The following is a 21555-nucleotide window of genomic DNA, read 5'->3' on the forward strand; positions in this document are numbered from 1 at the left end:
CCATCATTCTCCCCTCCCCATCACCTCTTTAAAAAAAGAACAGACCCTTTCATTTTGGGTTTTTGTTTGATAAATTGTAGCATAAACGGTACCTGGAAATGCTTTATTGTATTTGTTAGGCCGTTTTTTAGAGGGATTGTAAAAGACTACAAGTTCTGGCACCCTTTCCTGATGTCATTTCACATGCACCTTACTGTATGTAACGAGTCTCTTCTAGTTGATCGAAATGCCATTCCCTCTCTAATATGTATACCAGGGAAGCTGCATGCTTCGTCCCCCAACCTTTGCACGTTTGGTGTTATTGCATTTTCCATTTTACACCGTTTAAACCACTGGTACTCATAGTGCGGGCCGCTGGCGGCCCGGCAAGCCTTCCCTGGCGGCCCGCGGACCTTGCAGACATCGTACCCGAGTTTTAATAGTTTTTTTTTAATAGTGTTTGCAACCAGAGCGCGACTTAGAGACTCTGCTGCTCTGTGGGGCTGAGCGATTCCCTCCATAGTCAGAGTGGGGCTGCAGGGGTGCTAAGAGGTGAACAAAGCCTCATTAACATGCCAATGGTTTTTTAAAGACACGTGAAGTGCTCGGGTACAGCTATATGTGTGTGCCCCCAGAAGCTGTCCCAGCCCGGCACACACAGGCAGGGTTAGATGACAGAGGGAGGGAGGCAGAGGAAGGGAGAGAGAGGGAGAGGGAGGGAAAGGGAGGCAGACAGAGGGAGACAGAGGGAGGGAGGGAGAGCAAAAAGGTGGGAGGGAAAGGGAGGGGGAGGGAGGGAGGGAGACTGAGGGAGGGAGAAGGAGGGAGGGAAAGGGAGAGAAAGGGAGGGCGACGGAGGGAGGGAGAGCGAGAGGGAGGGATAGCACATGTCTCGCTGTGGCGCGCGCGCGCACCTTTCGCAGGCTTCTTGCTTGCTTGCCGTGGCTTATCTCGAGCTTGCAAATAGCCCGCCACACACCCGATAACGATTCACCTTTGTTGTGCTGCTCGGGCTTATCTCGAGCTTGCAAACAGCCTGCCACACGTCCCTTAACTATTCACTTTTGTTGCGCTGCTCAGGCTCTTTTGAGGTAACCATAGGCTTTCCCGATGCTTGTTTTTGTTGGATTGTTTGCTGGAGGAAATCGCTGCGATTTGGCGTGATGCAGTCACTGCGTGGTGGAGCCAGCGGTCCTTGCCAAGAGCCGCTCTGCAGTGCTATCTCATGCCTTTCCGATAGCACGCACCCTCTGTGTTGTCTGTGATTCATTGCCGGGCCCTTACTTGACTAAACACTAGAGACAATATGAATGAACATATGCTGCTCCCTATGAGGTAGTTTTACGTTTTCGTTGAAAATTACTGAGCAGGTTTACTTTACGTTTTCGTTAGAAAATTACTTAGCGGGTTTATGTGCACTAACCCTGGACACATTACCCGCTGCAGGGTCATATGGTTACAGATGGGTGTGTAATGCTCTGGTCCTCCTCGCATGACATTTGGCAGCAGAAATGCACTCCTTTCAGCGGGTTGGAGTTCTCTTCAGTGCACACTCCCCTTTAAATATGCCGTATCCTCGTTTGAGGCCAGAGATGGTAAGTTGAGGAAATGTGGGTGACTTTTTATATTTTATTTTTACTTTTTTCAATTTAGTTCCAAGCGTTTACAAATTGATATTGTAATCCTCAATAGAGTGACAAATATACATAAGTAATACAACTCAACAATTAATTGGTCAGAATAAACCTAGAAAAGCTTTAAAAAAAATGTAATCTTTGAAACATCTGTTGCTACAGGAGGCTGTATATAAAAGACTCGATAAGCCATTCTTATATTGTGACATAGGAGCGGCTGCTGGAGATATAAATGTCTGGGCGCTAACAATATAGGAAACGCTATAACAACAGGTATTAAGTAAGATTCTTCATCCCTTTTTTCTATAAAACACCTATATATTGATCAGATCTCAAAACTTCCCACTTCCATATTTGATTCCGATACTACTTTTTTTTTTTAATGGGAAGCCATCTTGTGGGAACCTGAGATCGTCTCCGGCAAATTTAATATTAACACGCTGTTTCTGTAATGCACTTTGGCATACATCTATTGGCTGTGCTGATCTAGTAAGCATGGCATGAGAGTTCAAACCACTTTGTCTCTTTGGAGGTACCTTTGTATATCACAGTCTTGTCTCAATGTAAAAATATACTTACTGCATAGTTTGTTTTAAGAGTTGCTGTCATGCCTACAGCTGCATACACTCAGAAATAAGAAAGATAGGAAGTGCAAGGTATTAGATCACCGTTCAGCTATTTGAGTAGTTCATTAGACTTTGTTCCACAGGCACCATAACAAAGCAATGGAGTCAGCTGAGAAGGACAGTATTTGCACATGGCTACGGAAAAGAACTAGTTTTGTGTAGTAAACCAAACATAGACAGAAGTGTGGTAAGTTATGAGTAGGCCGAAAAGTTCTATGGATGTGCAACACTCCACCAGCCATGAACAGTGGGCGACTCCGGAATACGGAGTGGTAGCAAAGATAATATCTAGAAATAAAGCTCCTTCATCGCTGTGTGATGTTTACAGCTACTACATAGTTTGTTCGCTGGATGGAACAGCCAGGGGAGATCATATACTCAGGTCAGCAAAGCAAAAGAACAAGCAAAATACTTGCAGGAGAAAACACATTTCTCCTGAAAAGAGGCTGCCACTCTAACATAGAATCAAATAGTACTAGAAGTATACAGTGCCCATTAAACACAACAACAGCCGAAATAGGTGGTGCCCTCTTGGCATGGGGAAACTAGCAGTGAAGGCACAGAAACTCTACCATTTCATAATTCTAGCTATAAAGGCATCTCATGATTGGTTAGCTGCAATGGGAATTGCTGGCTACCAAGGAGATGCAGGAGCAGGGGTTGGCTTTCTTGTACGGGAGCACATGAATGGGGAAACGGAGTGACAAGGGAACAACACCATGTTTCTTGACGGAAGAGCTTTGAGTGTAAATACATTTTTTTTATATAATCAGAACATAGGTAGTGTTCAGAGTTCTTCCATCAAGGTGTGGAGAAAGGGCCACGCCTTTCCAAGATCTGAAAGTGAATGGCCAAAACCAGGCCCATGGTGTTTTCCGGTATTTTCTATTTCTTCTCAGGACACTTTAGAAAAGATTGGTTCTGACATACTGACAAATTCAGTAGCAGTTTTAGAACGAGCATTTGCAATGCAATAGGTCTAGCATTACTGAATGTTTGAGCTATTGGTGTTGCATTATTATTAGCAATGCCAATAGCTCAAACTTTAATAATGCGAGACTATTGCATTGCAAATGCTTGTTATAGTCTGCCAATGGTCAAGCACCCGTTTCAATGGCATGTAACCTTAAGACTGGACAAAACTATGCAGTACCATATAAGACAGGTAACTGACATTTTTACTCATGTACAGACTATGCTTTTGTCTCTTAACAGCCATCCCTATGATCTATATATTTCACTATACCTCATACCAACAACATTCTAATGTGGGCCTTGAATTCCTTCAGATGTATTATTTACTTGATTTCCTTAATAAAATTGTGTTCAGTAATTGTTTTCACTGGTCTTAGATGGAGGCATCCATGCTAACATGGATTTTTGTTCTTTAGGACACAGTCACCATGGAGAACAAAGGTAGAAAACAATTCAAGTCTAAAGAGGGGAAGGTACCTTTCAGAAAAAATAAGCCACGGACAAGTGGTGGTAAGATAACATTAATTCCCATTTTAATTTGCAGGTAGAAATGTTAAATGGTGTTCATTCGAATTGTTGAATTTAATATCGTATTGAATCAGTTGGTGCGGATTGCATCATTGTGGAAAGTTGGACCCAATCAAAACATTTTCAAGACTAGACGACAAATGAAGCATAACAAACCTCACACAACTCTGTGTCAGATTGCCTTTGTCCTGCACAGAAATGGCTAGGATCGCTGGGGTTAAACTAATACTAATGCCTAATGATTCTTCTCTATTCTTCTCACTGGTCACCATGGCGGACTCCATGGACACTCTGGTTTGCAACTTATGGGAATTGGGCCTTTGCACTTCGCTCAACAAGCATCCCATGCACAGAATCGTTATCTCCTTTTCCTGCTTGGTCCCTTTTCTCTCTCTCCTTGATCATTCAACACTTTTGTGATTCACAGAATGGTGCCTCTACAGCGGGTTTTACTGTCATTTTCCGTGTTACATTTGTGTGGAAATTGGAGGTGTGCTTTTAGGTTATTGTTCCTTTGCTTTCAAGTTTTAGGGAAGTTGTTTGCTTTTGGAGGGTTAAAATAGCACATACTTGTTTTTCTTATTTTGATATTGATGTGTGACCACTTTAGGATAAAATGACAAGCTGTTCTTTCTCCAAGCAGCAGTGACTTACTTGTATTTGTTGCTTACTTAACTGACCTGCTGATTGCACACCCAACTAGCCCTAACTAGAGGCCAATTCAAGTTCCTTACATATTCAGGTAACCCACTCATCAACCTTCCATTCTCTGCCGAAAAGATGGAAAGAAGATTTAGCTATCTTACAGTTGCTGTGGTGAGAAGCCATGGGATATATCTGAAAGGTTCAACAATCATTGCATCATGAAATCTAGCAACACCCGCTAACTAAAAAAATCAACAACAAAAAAAATCACTGTACACACCAATGCACATATTGTGTGTGTTTTTCTTTCTATCTACGTTGTCCTATTTTGCAGATATGGTTACTGTATACTGATTTATGATATTTAAATTAAAAATAAATTGTTTGAGAGAATCTTCAACCTATTTCTTAATCATATTGTCACTATTTGTACTTTTATACCGGAATATTATAAAATACTGTGTGTGAATCGTGGCTCATTTAAGACAGACTCTTTCTTATTCTGAAGCTCTATCTTTTTATGGCTCCTAGAGATGGTATTAAGAACTCACTCTTTAGCTGGTAATAGAGCATTGCGAGCCAATACTATATATATGCTTGCATGTCATATGCAGCAACCTCTCCCCCCATCCTCCCAACGCCCAATCTCTGTGGCGGTGTTTTCTTTCAGCATTTCCCCTTTTTATGTTTCGGCCTGCGATGGCTGCGCACATGCGCAGTCTCGCTGGCGAGATCTTACGTTAGAGGGTACATTTCACTAGCGAGGTTAAGCCCCGCCCCTCTTTTCCATTGGCTGGCATCACCCGTCATGCTAAACGGCGACCAGCCATTGGAAAAGAGGTCCTAGTGACATTCTCTTTTGAAGCCGTCCCACATGGACTAGCTTTCTTGACTTACTGCTGTGGTAAAAGCTTTCTTATCTTCTTTATGGGGCCATCTGTTTCGCCTCATAAAGAAGGTAAGAAACCTTTTACGCCAGCAGGGCAGTCCGTCCAAGTGGGATGGCTCCAAAAGAGAAAAGTCTCTCTCTCCGCCGCAGGTTGGCTGCCACTAACTGCTTGTCTGTCTGCCTGCCTCCCTGCTCCCCCTCCCTTTCGACCATCCTGTTCTGCTCAAAATAGATACTAGAATCGGATTTTGGCGACTTTGCACTCCATTCCAGCACCGAGTGTTTATGAGCACACCACTCATTTCTGAAACTTAATGTGTAAACTTTCCTAACGCATGTTTTTGAAGAGACTAGCTACATATCTAGAGGTCCAAACATTTCAGCTAGAAAAACCTGCGTCCCTCTCCGCATTCCACAAATATTTCAGGAAAGCTGCGCAGCAGGACGACTGACAAACCACAACAGTTCATGTTCTCTCCTATCAGCCGGCCTGTCATGATAATACGATTGGATCACGTTGGGTGTTGTTTTCCTCAGCTGCCTCTAAATATATCGGCCCCGTCTCTCACCCCCCTCTCGCACCCTAATTTTGGCAGTCCTCCCTGCCGCTGCCTCTGCCGCTGGAGAGGAGGAGTTTGCGTGCTGCCCTCTGCTCCCTTTACGTGGCACCAGCGGCCGCCTTGTTGCAGCCGTGGCGTCATCCTGCGTGCTGAGGGGTTCGCGGTAGGACGACCCTCAAAGGCTCCTCAGAGGGGAGGCAACTTGTCTGTCTCACTGTAGACTGCGAGAGGCAGTTAACAACTGGTACTGGGCTTGTTGCGAGCTGTCACCGTGTGCGGGCGAGGAATAGGAGTTGTTGGGACCCACTTCCTGTGGGTGTGGGCGTGAGGAGCGCAGTTTGTGACAGACAAAGGTCTGGGCCTCCCACACTCCAGGAAGGTAAATGAGCAACTTGTCTGAGTGGTGAAAACTCTTAGCGGACCTGACGCAAGCCCAGGGCTCCTGCGCCGCTGCTCCACTTATAGCTACACCCCGAGCAAAGGGGGTTGCAATTCAGAGCTAAAGCGGGGGTTCTATGGCGCCCCGAGAGCCAAAACTCGAACATAGGAATTGAGACCGCATTAAACGCATTCGCAAATGACAAGTGAATATATACTATGGATCACTAGTAGAATGACTAGTGTTTAAAGTTTTTCCCAAAAATGTGTGCTTGGAGCAACTTGGGGAGGGGGTCTTCCTGCTGTGTAGCTGAATAATTGCAATTTTGAATGGAGGGGATCATTCCAGCAGGGAAAGGGGAGGTGGTGGAAAGGAGAGTGGAGTCTGGAGTGGAGCTATAGAAGTGCTCCTGTTTTTGGTGTGGGTGGGTGGGTGGGTGCCATGCACCTATGTGATCCTCGACTCCTCCCGGCGCAGTGGCAGCGTGAGGCATGGAGTAGGGTAAACTCCAGCTGCAGGTGACAAGGGAGAGGCCGCTGTGGTCTAGTTGTAAAGATGGGAAGAGGTGATAGCTGGGATATGTCTGTGGTCGCAAGGCTCGCAGAGAGAGCGCAGCAGCACTGGGATCCACTGTTAGCGGTCGGAATTCGCAAGTGGTGCTGTCGGGATAATACAAGTGGTTTTATTGCTACAACTGGGTATCCCACTGGAACGGGCTACAGAAGCCTGAGGATCTTTTAGGAGAGGGAGAGATAAAATGAAGGGTCTTTAAATTGAACCAGATATATTGTTGAGGAATCATATTACGCTGCATGATCTTTTAGTTAGCGTTTCTTATAGTTCAGCAGCTGAGTACCTAATTAATGTACTTACCTAATTGTCTCATAAGTGACAATTTGGCGTTGTGCACTGAAGAGAGACTATGGTTCCCATGAGCACGTTCTGCACGTGAGAAACTCCACTGCCTTCACCATAACATGCAGAGCTGTGAGTCGTGCCCTGCTTTGAACACCCATCCACAACCTGTTGTCACACAGACACTTAGAGGCCACTTCTGCGCAATTAAGACCGAATGTTGCGTGAAAAACAGTGCTATGGAAACGCACTCTGGGAAAATGATATACTCTTAGGGAATATCGTGGTGTTTGTTATACGGATGCAATGTACCCGGAATTGGTACTGCAAAGCTGGATTTCCTAGAGGGTTCTTGCACACATTGCCCAGATAACAATGGGCCTTTTACAGGTAAAGTTAATGGCAACTGTATTACCGACGGTGCTGTACACTTGTAGAACCAGTTTCACTTGAAGCCCTCGGGGCGCGGCATCTTTGCCCCGGGGACTGCAAGAGCTACGTGGAGTGCAAAGTAGGCATGCTCCCAGAGAGCTGTTGGGGCAAGGGTCTCTTTAATGCCACTAGGTGGTGGTAATGTGATTGTTCACAATCCAGTGCAGTAAGGTTCCGTGGTGGTTTAAGACACATGACTTAAGTCCTACTTCTGGCAGGATAGCTCAGTTGCCCATTACAAAAGAACACAGGGCACAAAATATATAAATGGCCGCCAGCGGTCCGAGAAAGTTTAAGAGAAACTTTAAAGAATGGTTAACAATTTACTAAATGATTGGCTAAATAAAAGAACAAAAAAAATGCCCCTTAAACCACGGCATTACCCAAAAACTTTACCATACCTCATCATAGTTAATGCCATGCCTGTGCCATGGCCACCTGTTCCTCCACCTTTTAGCACCTACATCCATCCATCCACCCACCCATGATTCATCCACCCCCCCTATTCATCAGTCTTCTCACTCTCTACTACTCTGTAGTACTCTCTACTCACTCTCTACTACTCAATACTACTCACACTCTCATCACTCTCTACTACTCACACTGAAAAAACAGCGTGACCTTACTCCAACCCTTTACTCTTTGCCTAAAGGCACTAGTGAAAAAACATAAAAAATGCAATAGGTCTCCTCTTTATTACACTTAAAGCAATTCTGTTTGTAATCGGGTGGCTTTTTAGCTTTACTTTTATTCGTGTTTGTAAAACTTTCATGTACATAACATATATATATATATATCTCAACACGCTTGCCGCTTTATCCCCTGGATACCCGAAGAAAGGCAAGTGCAGACCTAAATAGTTTGCAGTGGTTTTATTGTGCTACCACCCTGTCGCCATGATGCGTTGGCCGGAAGCAACCGGCCTTGTTCACTCTACAGCGCATGGGCGGCAGTGTCCTCTTTTTATTTTTAAAAGTGAAATCATACTTCATGGCATAGACATAAAAGACATACTCTATCGCAATGTATACAAGTTACAGCTATATATATATAAACATCTGCATATCTATATAAATACCAATATTAATGCATACATACATATGCATGGTATGTACATAAAAATTTAAAAAAACACAAATAAAGCAAAGCTAAAAGCGACCTAATTACAAACCGAATTGCTTACGCTTCACTAAAGCAGAGACCGTTGTATTGCAAATGCTTGTTCCACAAATGGTGTGGATTAGAACTGGCTTCGTTCGCACTGAGCTAATTTGTTAAGCAGGTCCTATCAACTGTGCTGTTGGCTCAATTTTTCTTTCATTTTAAAAATGTTTTTAGTCATTTTGTTTTTTGATTCCTCAGCTGGGTTATCTTAATGCCATAATTATCTGGCTTTAAGCACACATGCATCTTGTGGAGCAGCCATCCAGTGCACATCTTCACATCGTGTGCTGACATCTGTATGATGTCCCTTCAGGATTACTTTGCTTTCATGCAATTTAGTGGTGTACTGATCACTAACAAGACATTAAAATATAAAGAGCTAGGAGATGAGCACAGCATCCCTCCCAGCAGGCGCAGATACAAGTATTCTTCATGCTAGTGAACGAAGAGAGGCATCTTCCTCTTCAGATTCAAATTCAAAAAACCTTTATTTCGATATACACTGTAATATCATAAAAGCATACATTTGTTAAAAAACATATATGACTAGAAACAGATATGTCACAAAAAGCCAGTACATTACCATTTTAGTAGGAACAAACCTTTTTTAAAAAAGACAGTTTTTTTTTTCAAATTCAAAAAGAGTGGCAAGTGGTTTGACTAACCTCAGAGAAGGTAACCGTGCTTGGGAACAAGACCGCTTTCCCCAAGGGACCAGACAACTTGTTAAAAATAGACACTTTTTTTTTTGAGGAGGAGGAGCTTCGCGCGCAACCGAGATGGTCGCGTGAGCACAGGGCTCCCGGACCTTCGCCACCTTCGGCACTTATCCTGACTATAATCCTGGTTATGATTACGGATCATCGAAGATGAAACTCAACTGATATGATAGTTGCTTTCAAAATTTGATTTGGTCCGAGAAAAAACGATTTTATGATGATCTTAACTTTCCTGGCCTGCTCCACGGATCTGCCCCGGGCTCGAGTTGATGACCTGCCTGGATGGTAATTGAACAACAGCGGCTTCCCTGATCCTACTTTCGACCCTGGACTTGGCTTTCAGTTTCGCTTTTGCCCCGGACCCTTCTACGCAGCGGATTTGGCCCCGCCGCCCACGGACTGCTTCACTTAGTGGTCCCACTTCAGGGCCGGGAATGTATATCACCGTTCAGTGTGACGTGTAACACGCTGTCCTTTGGTTGAGCATCTGTGGGTGATTGCGACGTAGCCATTCTCACCAGATCTCGGGGTCCCCTCGGGGGCGCAGCTTCCAAAATGGCCGGCAAGCCCGAGGTTGAAAAGCGGAAGACCAAGACTGTTCACCGTGGGGGCTCCATACAATCTAATGTCATGGACCGATACAGTCATGCTAAGGGATCCCCCGGTGGAGCGGGCAAGTCCTCGGCGGACAAGGGAGATGATCCTACGGTGGACGAAGACCTGACTCTGCACGATATTATGGGCGCCATTGCGAGTATGCAGGCCTCAATCGGTGCGCAGTATGAAACCCTGGCGCACAAACTGGATACAGTGGCGATCAATGTCACCTTGATCAAGGCGGATTTGGCTAGAACGAAAAAGTTAAATCCCTGGACTTGAAGACCTCTAGCCTGACGACGGATGTCTCCGATCTACAAACGAGGTCCGTGATCTCCGGTCCTCTAATGACTCCTTTTCCCGCCGTTTGGAAGATTTTGAAAGTCGTTCTAGGCGGAACAACAGCCGTATTGTGGGTGTCCCTGAGAATTCAGACAACTTAAATGTCGACCTCATCGTGGAGGACCTCATCGTCCATCATCTTGCACCCAAAGGCTTGAGTAAATTCTTTGCTGTGGAGGGGGTGCACAGAGTGCCGGGTGGTAAACCTAAGCTGGGTGCTAACCCGCGCCCCATAATAGCCGGGATATTTCATTTCCATGATCGGGACGCTATCCTGCAGGCATCGCGTTTGGGTGGCCCCACGAAATTTGAGAATACGACGGTGAGTTTCTACCCCGACTTCACTCAGTTGGTGCAGAAGCAAAGAATGGGGTTTCAGGGAGTGAAGAGACGATTGAGAGACAGGGACATGAAATACGCGATGCTATTTCCAGCCCGGCTATGTGTGGAGTATGGAGATCGGACGTTCTTCTTCGGTCGCCCTGAGGCTGCAAGTGACTGGCTCGACACACTGCCCAGGCAGCGGGAACACCCTGAACATTCTGGTGGAGCTGAGGGTGGACTGATGGACCAGGAATAGTAATGTGACTTGGGTTCGTCGGACAGCATATAGTTCTCTCGGCATGGTTTGCAGATCTTTTAACTTGCTTTAATTAAGGTGGTCCTCCAGGGGTGGCGGAGGGAGTGAGTCTCTTCCTCCTCTGGGGTTTCTTTCCGTAGATTAGTTATTTGCTAGGGCGACAGGCACACTGCAAGTTGGGGCGGGCCTTTGAGTCTTAACGCAGGGGTGCAGGGTGGGGGGTCTTGTTTTAAGGGTTGGTTTGGGGGAGTATGGGGGGAAGTTGTTATTGTTTGATTCCCTTCAAGGCACTATATTGATGGACTTTTGGATTTGGCTGTTGCGACTAATGTGGGGTGGATGCTGCGACTACGTTTGGGATGGGGGGTAGGGGGCTAAAATTGCTGTGTTGGAATGTTAACGGGTTGGGGGACAGGATAAAACGTGGCGTGATGTTACAACTCTTGAGACGTCTTTCCCCTGATGTTGTGCTGTTGCAAGAAACACATTTGATGGGCAATTCATGCCAGGCTATGAATCGTAGGGGCTACCGTCTCCTGGCACACTCCGGCTTTACTACTGGCTCAAGGGGGGTGGGTATCTTGGTCAGAGTCTCCCTCCCCCTCGAGGTAGATGCTGTCGTCGTTGACGATAGGGGGCGGTATGCTGCCATTACTGGATGGTGGGAGGGGAAGGTCATCACTTTGCTCTCCGTTTATGTCCCGCCTGGCCTTCAGACCTTTGCTGACCTGGGGAGGGTGATACTGGGGCTCCCGGAAGGCATCCTTGTGGTGGGTGGCGACTTTAACTCAGTGGTCTCAGGAAATGTCGATCGCTACCCCCCCAGGGACCTCGGGAGGTCCCAGTCCTGGCTGGGTGGCTTCCTTGACACCCTGGGACTAATAGATTGCTGGAGGCTGCTACACCCTGGACAATTACAATACACCTTCCACTCTGGTGCTCATGGTAGTCTTTCGAGGCTTGACTATATCCTGATGCCCGCAACACAGGCCCCACTTGTTAAGGAGATCAGACATCTGGCTAGGGGTATCTCAGATCACTCCCCCTTATGGCTCGCAATGGAAATAGGACCGGGAACTGAGGGCCGGGTAGCCCCGATCAACCCTTGGTATGTCCGTGACCCCAAGATCCGTACGGAACTGATCAAATCACTTGACCATTATTTTGTGGAGATGTGGGGTCTGTGTCATCGTCTGTCTCCTTATGGGAAGCCTATAAGGCGGTCATCCGCGGCCATGCCTTATCGTTAATTACTAACGCTAAGAGACGTAAGTGCGAGGCAGTGGTCCGACTTGAAACTGAGATATCAGACATAGAAAGGGAGCTGGAATCTGATGTTACCCAGGACAGGTTGCACCTCCTCAGCCTCAAACAGACCGACTATAGAGCGTTGGTCACTGATGCCGCCAAGGTGATGAGTAGAGAGCAGCAAGGCCATTTGTATGATGTGGGTGATAAGGCCGGAAAGTTGCTAGCTTGGTTAGACAAGAAGGAGAGGGCTAGTTGTGTGGTTCCCCTGATTGAGAGGGCGGATGGAGTGAGAGTGACTGACCCGGTTGAGATTGTGGAGTGTTTTTCTGAGTATTTTCAAACCGTATACTCCCCAGTGTCGGACAGACCGGAACAGGATTCGCATCTGCTTGTGAGAGACATTGCTTTGCCCTGCTTGTCGGATCTGGATAGGGAACTGATGGACGCGTCACTCTCTGTCGAGGAGGTCACGACCGCGATCCGCTCTGTGAGATCGGGAAAGGCCACGGGTCCGAATGGTCTTCCCATCGAACTCTATAAGCTGCGCCCAGACAAAATAGCACCACATCTTCGCTCAATGTTTTTCGAATTGCTAGACGCGGGTACCCTTCCATCCGATCAAAGGCTTGCGTCTATCGTCGTGATTCACAAGGAAGGGAAGCCGCGGGATTGCTGCGCTTCCTACAGGCCCATCTCGCTCTTAAACGCTGAGCCTAAGATCCTTGCTAAAGTGCTTGCGAATCGTTAAATCTCTGTTGTCTGCGACCTGATCCATCCGGATTTATTCCGCACCGGAACACGGCTCTGAACCTTCGGCGTTTACACGGCGCCCTTGCGAGAGCGTCCTCGCTGCGTGAATCGGCCATTTTGGCTTCTTTGGATGCCACAATGGCGTTTGATACGCTGGAATAGCCAAACCTTTGGGCTGTCCTCGCCAAGTTTGGTTTTGGCCCAGTTTTCATCAGTTAGGTGAAACTATTATAGCAAGACCCCTTGGCCCAGGTAGTTGTTAATGGTCGTGTTTCTGGCTCATTTTCTCTCAGTAGGGGTACTGGCCAGGGGTGCCCGCTGTCTCCGCTTCTTTTTGCTCTTGCTTTGGAACCTTTGGCGGCTTGGCTGCGCTGTGAGCCATCAATGAAGGGTATACGCTGGACCTCTGACTTCGAGGACCGGATATCGCTCTATGCTGACGACATCCTGTTATACCCCACGTCACCTCGTAAGTCACTAATAGTACTATTCGATGTCTTGACTTCCTTCGGTAAAAATCCTGGCCTTGTAATCAATTGGTCCAAGTCCTGCGTGTACGTTCTTTCGGGAGACCCTCCTCTCTTGCCGCGTGGATGCCCAATACAGGTGGTACACGCGGGTTTCAAATACTTGGGGGTGTTTATCACTTTAGATCCTGTGGTTTGCTATGAACGTAACCTGCTGTCCCCGCTCCAGCGCTTGCGTTCCGACGTTGTGGCATGGCGTAAACTTCCGTTGTCCCCGCTTGGATGTGCCGCTCTGTTTAAGATGATGTCCCTGCCCCGATTTTTGTATGCCCTTCAGAATACTTGCGATACCATCCCGGCTAGCTACTTTCGGGAGATTGAAAGCTTGCAGAGACACCTGATATGGGGTTGACGGTCTTGCATAGCACTTGCCAAGTTGACACTCCCTTGGTACGACGGTGGAATCGCTCTCCCGGATATTAAGCGCTACTACTGGGCCTCCCAACTGGGGGCGATTAATCATGGCATGTACGATTCCGCGACGAACCCCGCATTCGAAATGGATAGATGGTTGCTGCCTGGTGGTGACTACAACAGGGCGCTTTATACGAAATCCGCAGGGAGGTTGCTCCATGGCCCTACCAAGATAGCGCTGCAAGTATGGCATCGTGCGAATGATGCCATGGGATGGAAGAATAGACTTGCACGCGCCACTCCGCTTTATGCTTCCGAGAGGCTGGGCTCCCTATGGACGACGAAAGGCTTTGATAGATGGGATGTGATTGGTATATGCAGGGTGAATGATGTGTGGACTAAGGGTAGGGTTAAAACCTTCGACGAGTTGAGATTGGAGTATGACCTGAGTGACACGGAGTTTTTTAGATATGCTCAGATCCGACACGCGCTGATGGCGGTTTTCCCTCCGGGTACAATTGTTCCGGAGGCGTCGCCGCTTGAGGATCGGGTGCTGGATGGGCACGTTCCAGACAGTACGATTTCGCTTATTTATAAAAAGTTGATAAACGATAGGACCGACCTTTTACAGCGACTCAGGGAAGCTTGGACTGGCGATGGTTTGGAGCTAGATGACGAAGACTGGCAGCAGGCCATATCCTCGCCGAAAGAGGTTGCAATTCCCGCCCGCCTTAGGTTTGTGCAGCTTAAGATTCTTCACAGGATCTATGTTACCGGCCCGCGCTTGGTCAGTATGGGTTACGCTTCGGATGGGCTGTGCAGGCGTGGTTGTGGCCTTCCGGGCACCTTTCTTCACATACTCTGGGAGTGCCCGGTGGTTGTTCGTTTCTGGAATCGAGTGCATGCAGTAATGGAAGAGGTCACGGGTGTTGTGTTGTTGCCTGAAGCTCGACGATACTTGTTGAATGTGTGGGAACCGAATGACTATGATTTGTCACAGACTCAGTGGGTGACCCTTGGCAATATGATCGCTAAGAGAGATATCGCCCAGTTGTGGGGCTCCCAGAGGCCACCCACAGTTCTGGCATGGAAGTAGAATATGTACTGGTGTATGTTCAGGGAGAAGACGGTCTATGTGGCCTGTGGCAAGCCCCGCAGGTGGGGTAAGATTTGGGGGTCAATGGAACTCCTATCGGGGAGATGTATGTACACCCCCCCTCGCACAATTGGTGGCGGACCCTTCCTCCCCTTGACCCGACATTGCTGCTACCATGTTGCTTTGATTGTCTCTGGACTCGCTGTATCCCTCACTCCTCCCATCCTGCAATGTCAATGATTGTATTGTAATCTCATGATTTCCTCCCCGCAGGACGCTTCGCCATTCGATTGCTTGTACTGCCTTGATTATTTCTTTTTGTTTATGTTGTTAAAAGTTCCAATAAAAGAAATACAAAAAAAATAAAAATAGACACTTTTGTCAGAGACCCTCTGCTACTGGGCATAAAGGGCCACATGCATCATACTTAGGAATTGTGGCCCCTAAATTGTGTGTTTTAAGAAATCGCAATTTAGGAATCGCAAAATAAAATGTGATTCCTACACATCCCTTATTTGCGACAAGCAAATTGCAAATAAGGAATGGCTTCTCATTCATTCCTGTGTGCCTAGAGGCTCATAGGAATCAATGGGAGTTGTATGCGCAGTTTGCGAGTACCAAATAGGTACTCCCAAATTGTGCATGCAAGGGTGCCAAAAGGACACCCCGGCGCACCCCTGAAAGTGCAATTGAAATACATATTGCGCACACACATGCCCCAAGGGCATGTTTGTGTGCAACATAGAACTTTGAAATTTTGTGCATTTTTCAAAGTTTTCGTAAGTTACCATCAACTTTAAGTTGATGGTAATTTGCGTTTCTTAAAAGTGAAATCGCGATTTCCTCGTTGCATTGCATTTAGGGAATCGCAATCTGCGATTCCCTAAATGCAATCGCAATTTAAGTAATCGCAAATTTAGGGATTACTTAAATAGCGATTTTTGCATTTGGGATGATGCATCCCAAATGCAAAAATTGCGGTCGCAAAGGGGCAGGTTCTGCGAATCTGCCCCTTTGCGACTGCAAAAAACAATGATGCATGTGCCCCAAAGTACCTTATTGCTAAGGGCCCTTTAGAGGTCAGACCCATGTCTGTACAATAGACCTGTTGCACTGTTATGTAATGCCTGTATCCTATCCAGTATCTCTTGCTGGGTGTGGTGCTTCAGGCCTGGTGCTCCCAGGGGGTCAAGCCATCTCCCTGAAGGAGGTTCATTCCTGGACTTGGAGAGCTTGCCCCGAATTTGTCTAAGAGCATTATACAGGCCCCTGTTATGTCTGCCAATCAAGGCAGTCACGGTAACTCTAATTCATCTGTTCTAGGGGCAATTCCTAAACAGCGCGTACTGCCAAAACCCCTCAGTCTCCGGTAACACCAGTAATTAAAAACTTGGCGATGCCTTGTGAGAAGGACATGGATGATGAATTGTCTGATCTTTGCCAGGCTGTAGGGGAGGTTAGAGTCTCAATATACAAACCAGGCGGGGGAGGGTCTATGGGATAGTTTAATGACCCAAACAATACTAGTATCCCTATAACCATAAGCACAACACAAGATAGTAAGGGGTCAAGACAGGAGTTCAATCTGAATTAGATCTCTACAACAATGATTAGAACGGACAAGGAAAAAGGAAAAGGGACAATTAGTGTGTAGACTAAATCACACCCAGGGTCTCCTGTTACTCAAAAAGGATTCCCATCAGTCACCACTCGGATCCGCCCTTCATCATCTGGGATCCATCGCCCTCTGAGTTACAGATGTATCGACCCACAGTGGATTGGCAGATGTCAAGAAGCCTAATCCTACTTGTGGCGTACACTAAGAGGGGAGCTTAAAGAGTGTGGTGGTAACCGGAAGCAGTGCTAAACAAGTGCTGAAAAGTGGAGTGCACAGTGAGATAATGAAAAGTAATAGTTATAAACTAGGGCGGATCCGAGTGGTGACTGATGGGAATCCTTTTTGAGTAACAGGAGACCCTGGGTGTGATTTAGTCTACACACTAATTGTCCCTTTTCCTTTTTCCTTGTCCGTTCTAATCATTGTTGTAGAGATCTAATTCAGATTGAACTCCTGTCTTGACCCCTTACTATCTTGAGGTTAGAGTCTCACCTCCGGCTATTGTGAATCTTACATCTGGTATCTCTGGGGGGCTTGCCTGTTCTGACACAGTTCCCCTTGTAAATAAGCAGCATTCTGACACTAGTGCAAGTAAACATAAGGAGAACAAGGGGATAGAGACGGCGATAACATATCCGAATGATGGTGAATCCGTGGGCTCAGGAAGCCAATTTTATTCCATGTCTGATGTTTCTATAGTGTCAGAGGGGGAGAATGATGACGGCAATGAGAATGAAAGGATGTCGTCTTTAGGTGATTGGGCAGCTGAGGGTCATCTATCTTTGAGGAGGACGGTTTAAGCCCAGAATCCCTCGCTAACATGGAAGCTTTTCGCACCGTTCGGAAAATTCCAGAGGCACAGAACCCCCCAAGTACTAATGTGCCGATTCCGGTGATTCAACCTGAATGGCAAGTGCAGGATAACCAAAGCAAGGCCCCGGATAATTTGGAACTAGAAGGCGAGCTTGAAGGTGAAATCACACTCTAATCTATTTATACTCTTCAATCATCCATGTATTAAATTATCATGGCTCATCGAGAAGAGACCAAGGTAGAGGGGCTTCGGACTCCGGGAGCAGTACGTAAACTCCAAAATGTGGTCCGCCGATTGGCTAAGTCCTGCAATGAAGTTACGACAAGGGTACACGAAGTGGAGGAACGGATCTACTGTTGAGGATGAGCTTTCCATTCAGAAGACTTCAATTAAGGAAATACAAAAGACTGGCCAGGACATTGATTGGAAGCTTACTGACTTAGAGAATCGCGCACGACGAAACAATTTGCGCATCCTGGGGATACCAGAACTTTCGGAGGGAAAAGATGCCCGTCGATTTGTTGTTGAACTTTTTACATCTGCCTTTCCAGATCTCAAGTACTGGGACTGGGATAAAGAGATTATAAGGGCTCATCGTTTTCCCTTCATTCAGAAACGAGACAGGGTTGGGGATGCTGGGAAACCCAGGGCAATCCTAATTTGTTTGCATAATTATTTGCTTCGTGAGATTCTATATGACCTTGCTAGACTTTTACGTCCCAGGAAGGCTATGGGGTGCGAATTCTTTGTGCGCCCTGATTTTTGTCAGGTAACTGTGCAACAGCGCTGGAGGCTCAGGCAGCTAATATCACCTATCCAGGCAAAGGGGGGGGGGCAGGTTTTTTTTTTTAAAACCCTGCAAAATTGAAGATGGTCCATAAAGGGAAAACATCGTTCTTCGTTTCTGAAGCTAAAGCGCAAGAATTTGTGGATGCAATGTAATCCCTGCATAGGAGATATCATTTATATGTTTAAGTAACCGATTATGGACTTTTTGATTTTTGGTGGATGGGTGATCTAATTATATAGGGTGTTTAGAGGGTGTTGGTCGGTACAGGTTGGGACGCTGCGGTCACGACCCCTCACCATCAATGAGGACCTTTGTCCTTACGCCTCGGTTGGGTGCGTTCTTTGAGGGTGGGGGGGGGATGGGGAGGGGAGTGGGGGGGCAGGGGGGGTGTCTGTGGGGCAAGGAAAAAAAGCAAAGGATCTGTCTGTCTCAATTAAGGTAAAGTCTCACAATTTGGGGATTGTTTTTGTCTGTTGCTGTTCTAATATATTTACGTTATTTAACGATATCTTCAGCTTGTTGGAGCGTTCCGGTTTCTCAAATAGACGAGAAAATGGGTAGAATTACTATATGTTCATGGAATGTGTGCGGGCTTAATGATGAAAGAAAAAGGGGCATAATGGGCCAGATGCTGAGAACTATGAGAACAGATATAATATGTCCAGCACTCTTTAACAAAGTGAAGGTGGTCTATTACTTTACAACAAAATCATAACAGTTTATAATAAACAGTGTTATTTCAAATGATTCCATTATTATAGCAATTGAGTCCTGATAAATGATGAATCTTCAGTGGAATAGTAGTAAATTCTTTATTTGTTTAAAAAAAAAAGGGTTCTATCTTCATAAAAACAGACTGTAGCCGATGCCTACGCGTTTCGTCCAACAAGGACTTCTTCAGGGCTACAAATGATACATATATACATTATTTACACATTGTACATATTACATAATCAACACATCATTTTTTTAAAATAACACACACAATATTTACAAACTTTTTACATAATTTTCGACTGTTCCATAATTTATTTGAACCATTAACAGTTCCACTGAAGCATTTTCTCTCTAAGTGTTTTCAGGCTCAATCTTTTTCTACAATCAGGAGATATTATACTCTCAATACTTTTGACAACGGAATGATTAACTCTAGAATAATTTTGAGGTCTGGTGGGTTTTCACTGTTTGGTCTTGTAACATAAGATTAGATGAAGATCTAATAAGATCAGCATTCTTTGTCTGAGACAAAGTTAGACAGTTTTCCAAGTTCAAAAAAAGGATCAGTGCCCTATTGCTATTTCAATAGGTCTCGTTTTCTATTTTACAAAAGGCTATTGCATTTTTGTTTTTGTGAGTTAAATCATCTACACCCAAGCTATTATAGAAAGAATATATATATTCGCTAGTTCTTACCAATTAGATAGCTGTCTGAATCCCTCGATGAAGATTTTACTGGTTCATCTTTTTTGTGAGTTACTGTTTGCATGGGTCACTTCCTTAGTGCTGTTAGTGAGATCCTATACCATAGCTCACTATAGAAAAGAGGAGGTTTGTACAATTTGTATGAGTACCCACCCTCTAAAGAGTTTCTATTGGTATAAACAGAATTATCATCATTTGCGATTTCTATTGTACACGTAAAAAAAACAGTTTTATAGTTCACAAATATTTTCCTACCTTATAAATATGGAGTGATATTTCTCCTGATACACATCACTTAAGTTTTTTTTGTTGATGTAGGATCTGTAGCACGCTGGGTTTTTATATGTCCAACATACTGCAAAAGTAAATAGATTTGTATATTATTTTCTTATGTTTATCTCTGAAATAAGTCTGATACTTGTTTTGGATAATAAGGCCAATCAATTTTTTATCTATTTCATCAATGTATTATGTCATCATCCTATTTTAATATGGAAGATAATACAGCCAAACATTTGTTTATCTAACTTTGCAAAATATTATGTCATCACCCTACTGTGACACAAAGGCAGATTCACATGGGAGAGAGAAACATTATTATAGTCCCCCATATATTGATAAGTAATATGCACTAAGTGGGAAAAGACTAATCCCATACACAAAGGACCACCTTCACTTTGTTAAAGAGTGCTGGACATATGTGGATTATGTTTGTTTGAGACTTGCTAGTCTTAGGGAGATCAAGGGGTTTTGGATCTCCAGTCCTTAGCACCTAATTTTTTAGATAAAAACTTAAGTGCAATTGTCTATAGCCCCAAACCCCTGTGCTCTGTGTGTGAAAAAAGATATAATATGAATTCAAGAAACTCATTTGCCGTGGAAGAATAGAGGCTGGCTTAAGGATCTAGGGTTGGAGGTCGTGGGGTGTACGCGACAGACCTCTACTATAAGTGGGGTTGCAATCTTGAAGCGATTTGGGCTAGGACAGGTTAGAAGAGTTAGAGGACCCATTGGGTCGTTGGGTAATAGTTGAATTGAAACTGGGTGCTGTAAACTTGACTATTTGCTCAGTTTATGGGTCGAACATTGACGATTCTTCGGTCTTAGACCAATTAAGTATTAAATTCGCTCTATGGCCACCTCTGTTAATTCTTTGTGGGGACTTTAATTTACATTTGGAGGGGACATTTGATATATCCAGCAGTAATGCCTATACTGGTAGGAAGAAAAACGTGTTTAGAGCCGTCAAAGGCATGGTTCAAGAATTTGGATTAATTGCCATAGGTTATTTAAGGTCTGGGGGCACATCGGGGCCTACTTTTTTCTCCGCCCCACATCATGTTGTTGCTGCAGGGCTTATCAGCACTTCTGTAAATTTAGGGTATAATGTTCTTCCTAAAGTGATTTCTGATCATAACCCCATTGTTTTGACTATCGATGTAAAGTTTACCCAAAATCCGAAACCATGGTCCTTTGAGCGAAAACTCCTTTTCGACCCTCTTTATATTGAACAGATGAGCAAGTGGATTCTTGAGTTTTTTGAAAATAATAGGGGGTCAGCTTCTGCTGAGGTTGTATGGGATACGTTTAAGTGTGGGGTGCGCGGGGAAACCTTGAGCTATTCCTTGAAGAAACAGAAAGAGATGGGGAAGAGAGAACAAGAGGAGATGAATAAGCTGAGAGAACTTGAGTTACAACTTATGCGGGCATGTAGTGGGGGACTTGATACTGAAAATATCTCTAGAGAACTATTGATTCAAAAGGCTAGAATTCATCAGGGGTTTGCCACTAAGCTTGCTCAACTAATAGCTGCATTCAGATCAGAGGTGTATGAAGTGGGGGAGAATTCAGGGAAACATCTGGTTAAGAGACTAAGGTAGAAAGCTGTCTTTTCCAGCATCGATAAGATAATGGACGATTTAGGGAAAACCCTTAATAATACTAGAGAGCTACTGGGGGTGTTAAGTGATTTTTATGCTAGATTATACACGGAAGATATTGTTGGGGACTTTACAGCTTTACAGCTAGG

At 45.2% G+C, this 21555-nt stretch overlaps 1 protein-coding gene across 2 annotated transcripts in view; it reads left to right on the forward strand.

Moving 5' to 3' along the window:
• Positions 1–21555, forward strand: part of PUM3 (pumilio RNA binding family member 3) — a 211189-nt gene that overhangs the window by 12837 nt on the left and 176797 nt on the right. Inside the window, exon 2 of one of the 2 annotated variants that reach the window (XM_078675717.1) lies at positions 3631–3724. In XM_078675717.1, coding sequence (XP_078531843.1) covers positions 3643–3724 — 82 coding nt within the window. In that variant the 5' untranslated portion in view covers positions 3631–3642. Of the gene's footprint in view, positions 1–3620; positions 3725–21555 lie in introns of those variants that run through there. The other variant, XM_078675718.1, reaches the window with a different exon arrangement.

Source organism: Lissotriton helveticus, chromosome 2_1, assembly GCF_964261635.1.
Source record: "Lissotriton helveticus chromosome 2_1, aLisHel1.1, whole genome shotgun sequence".
NCBI lineage: Eukaryota > Metazoa > Chordata > Amphibia > Caudata > Salamandridae > Lissotriton > Lissotriton helveticus.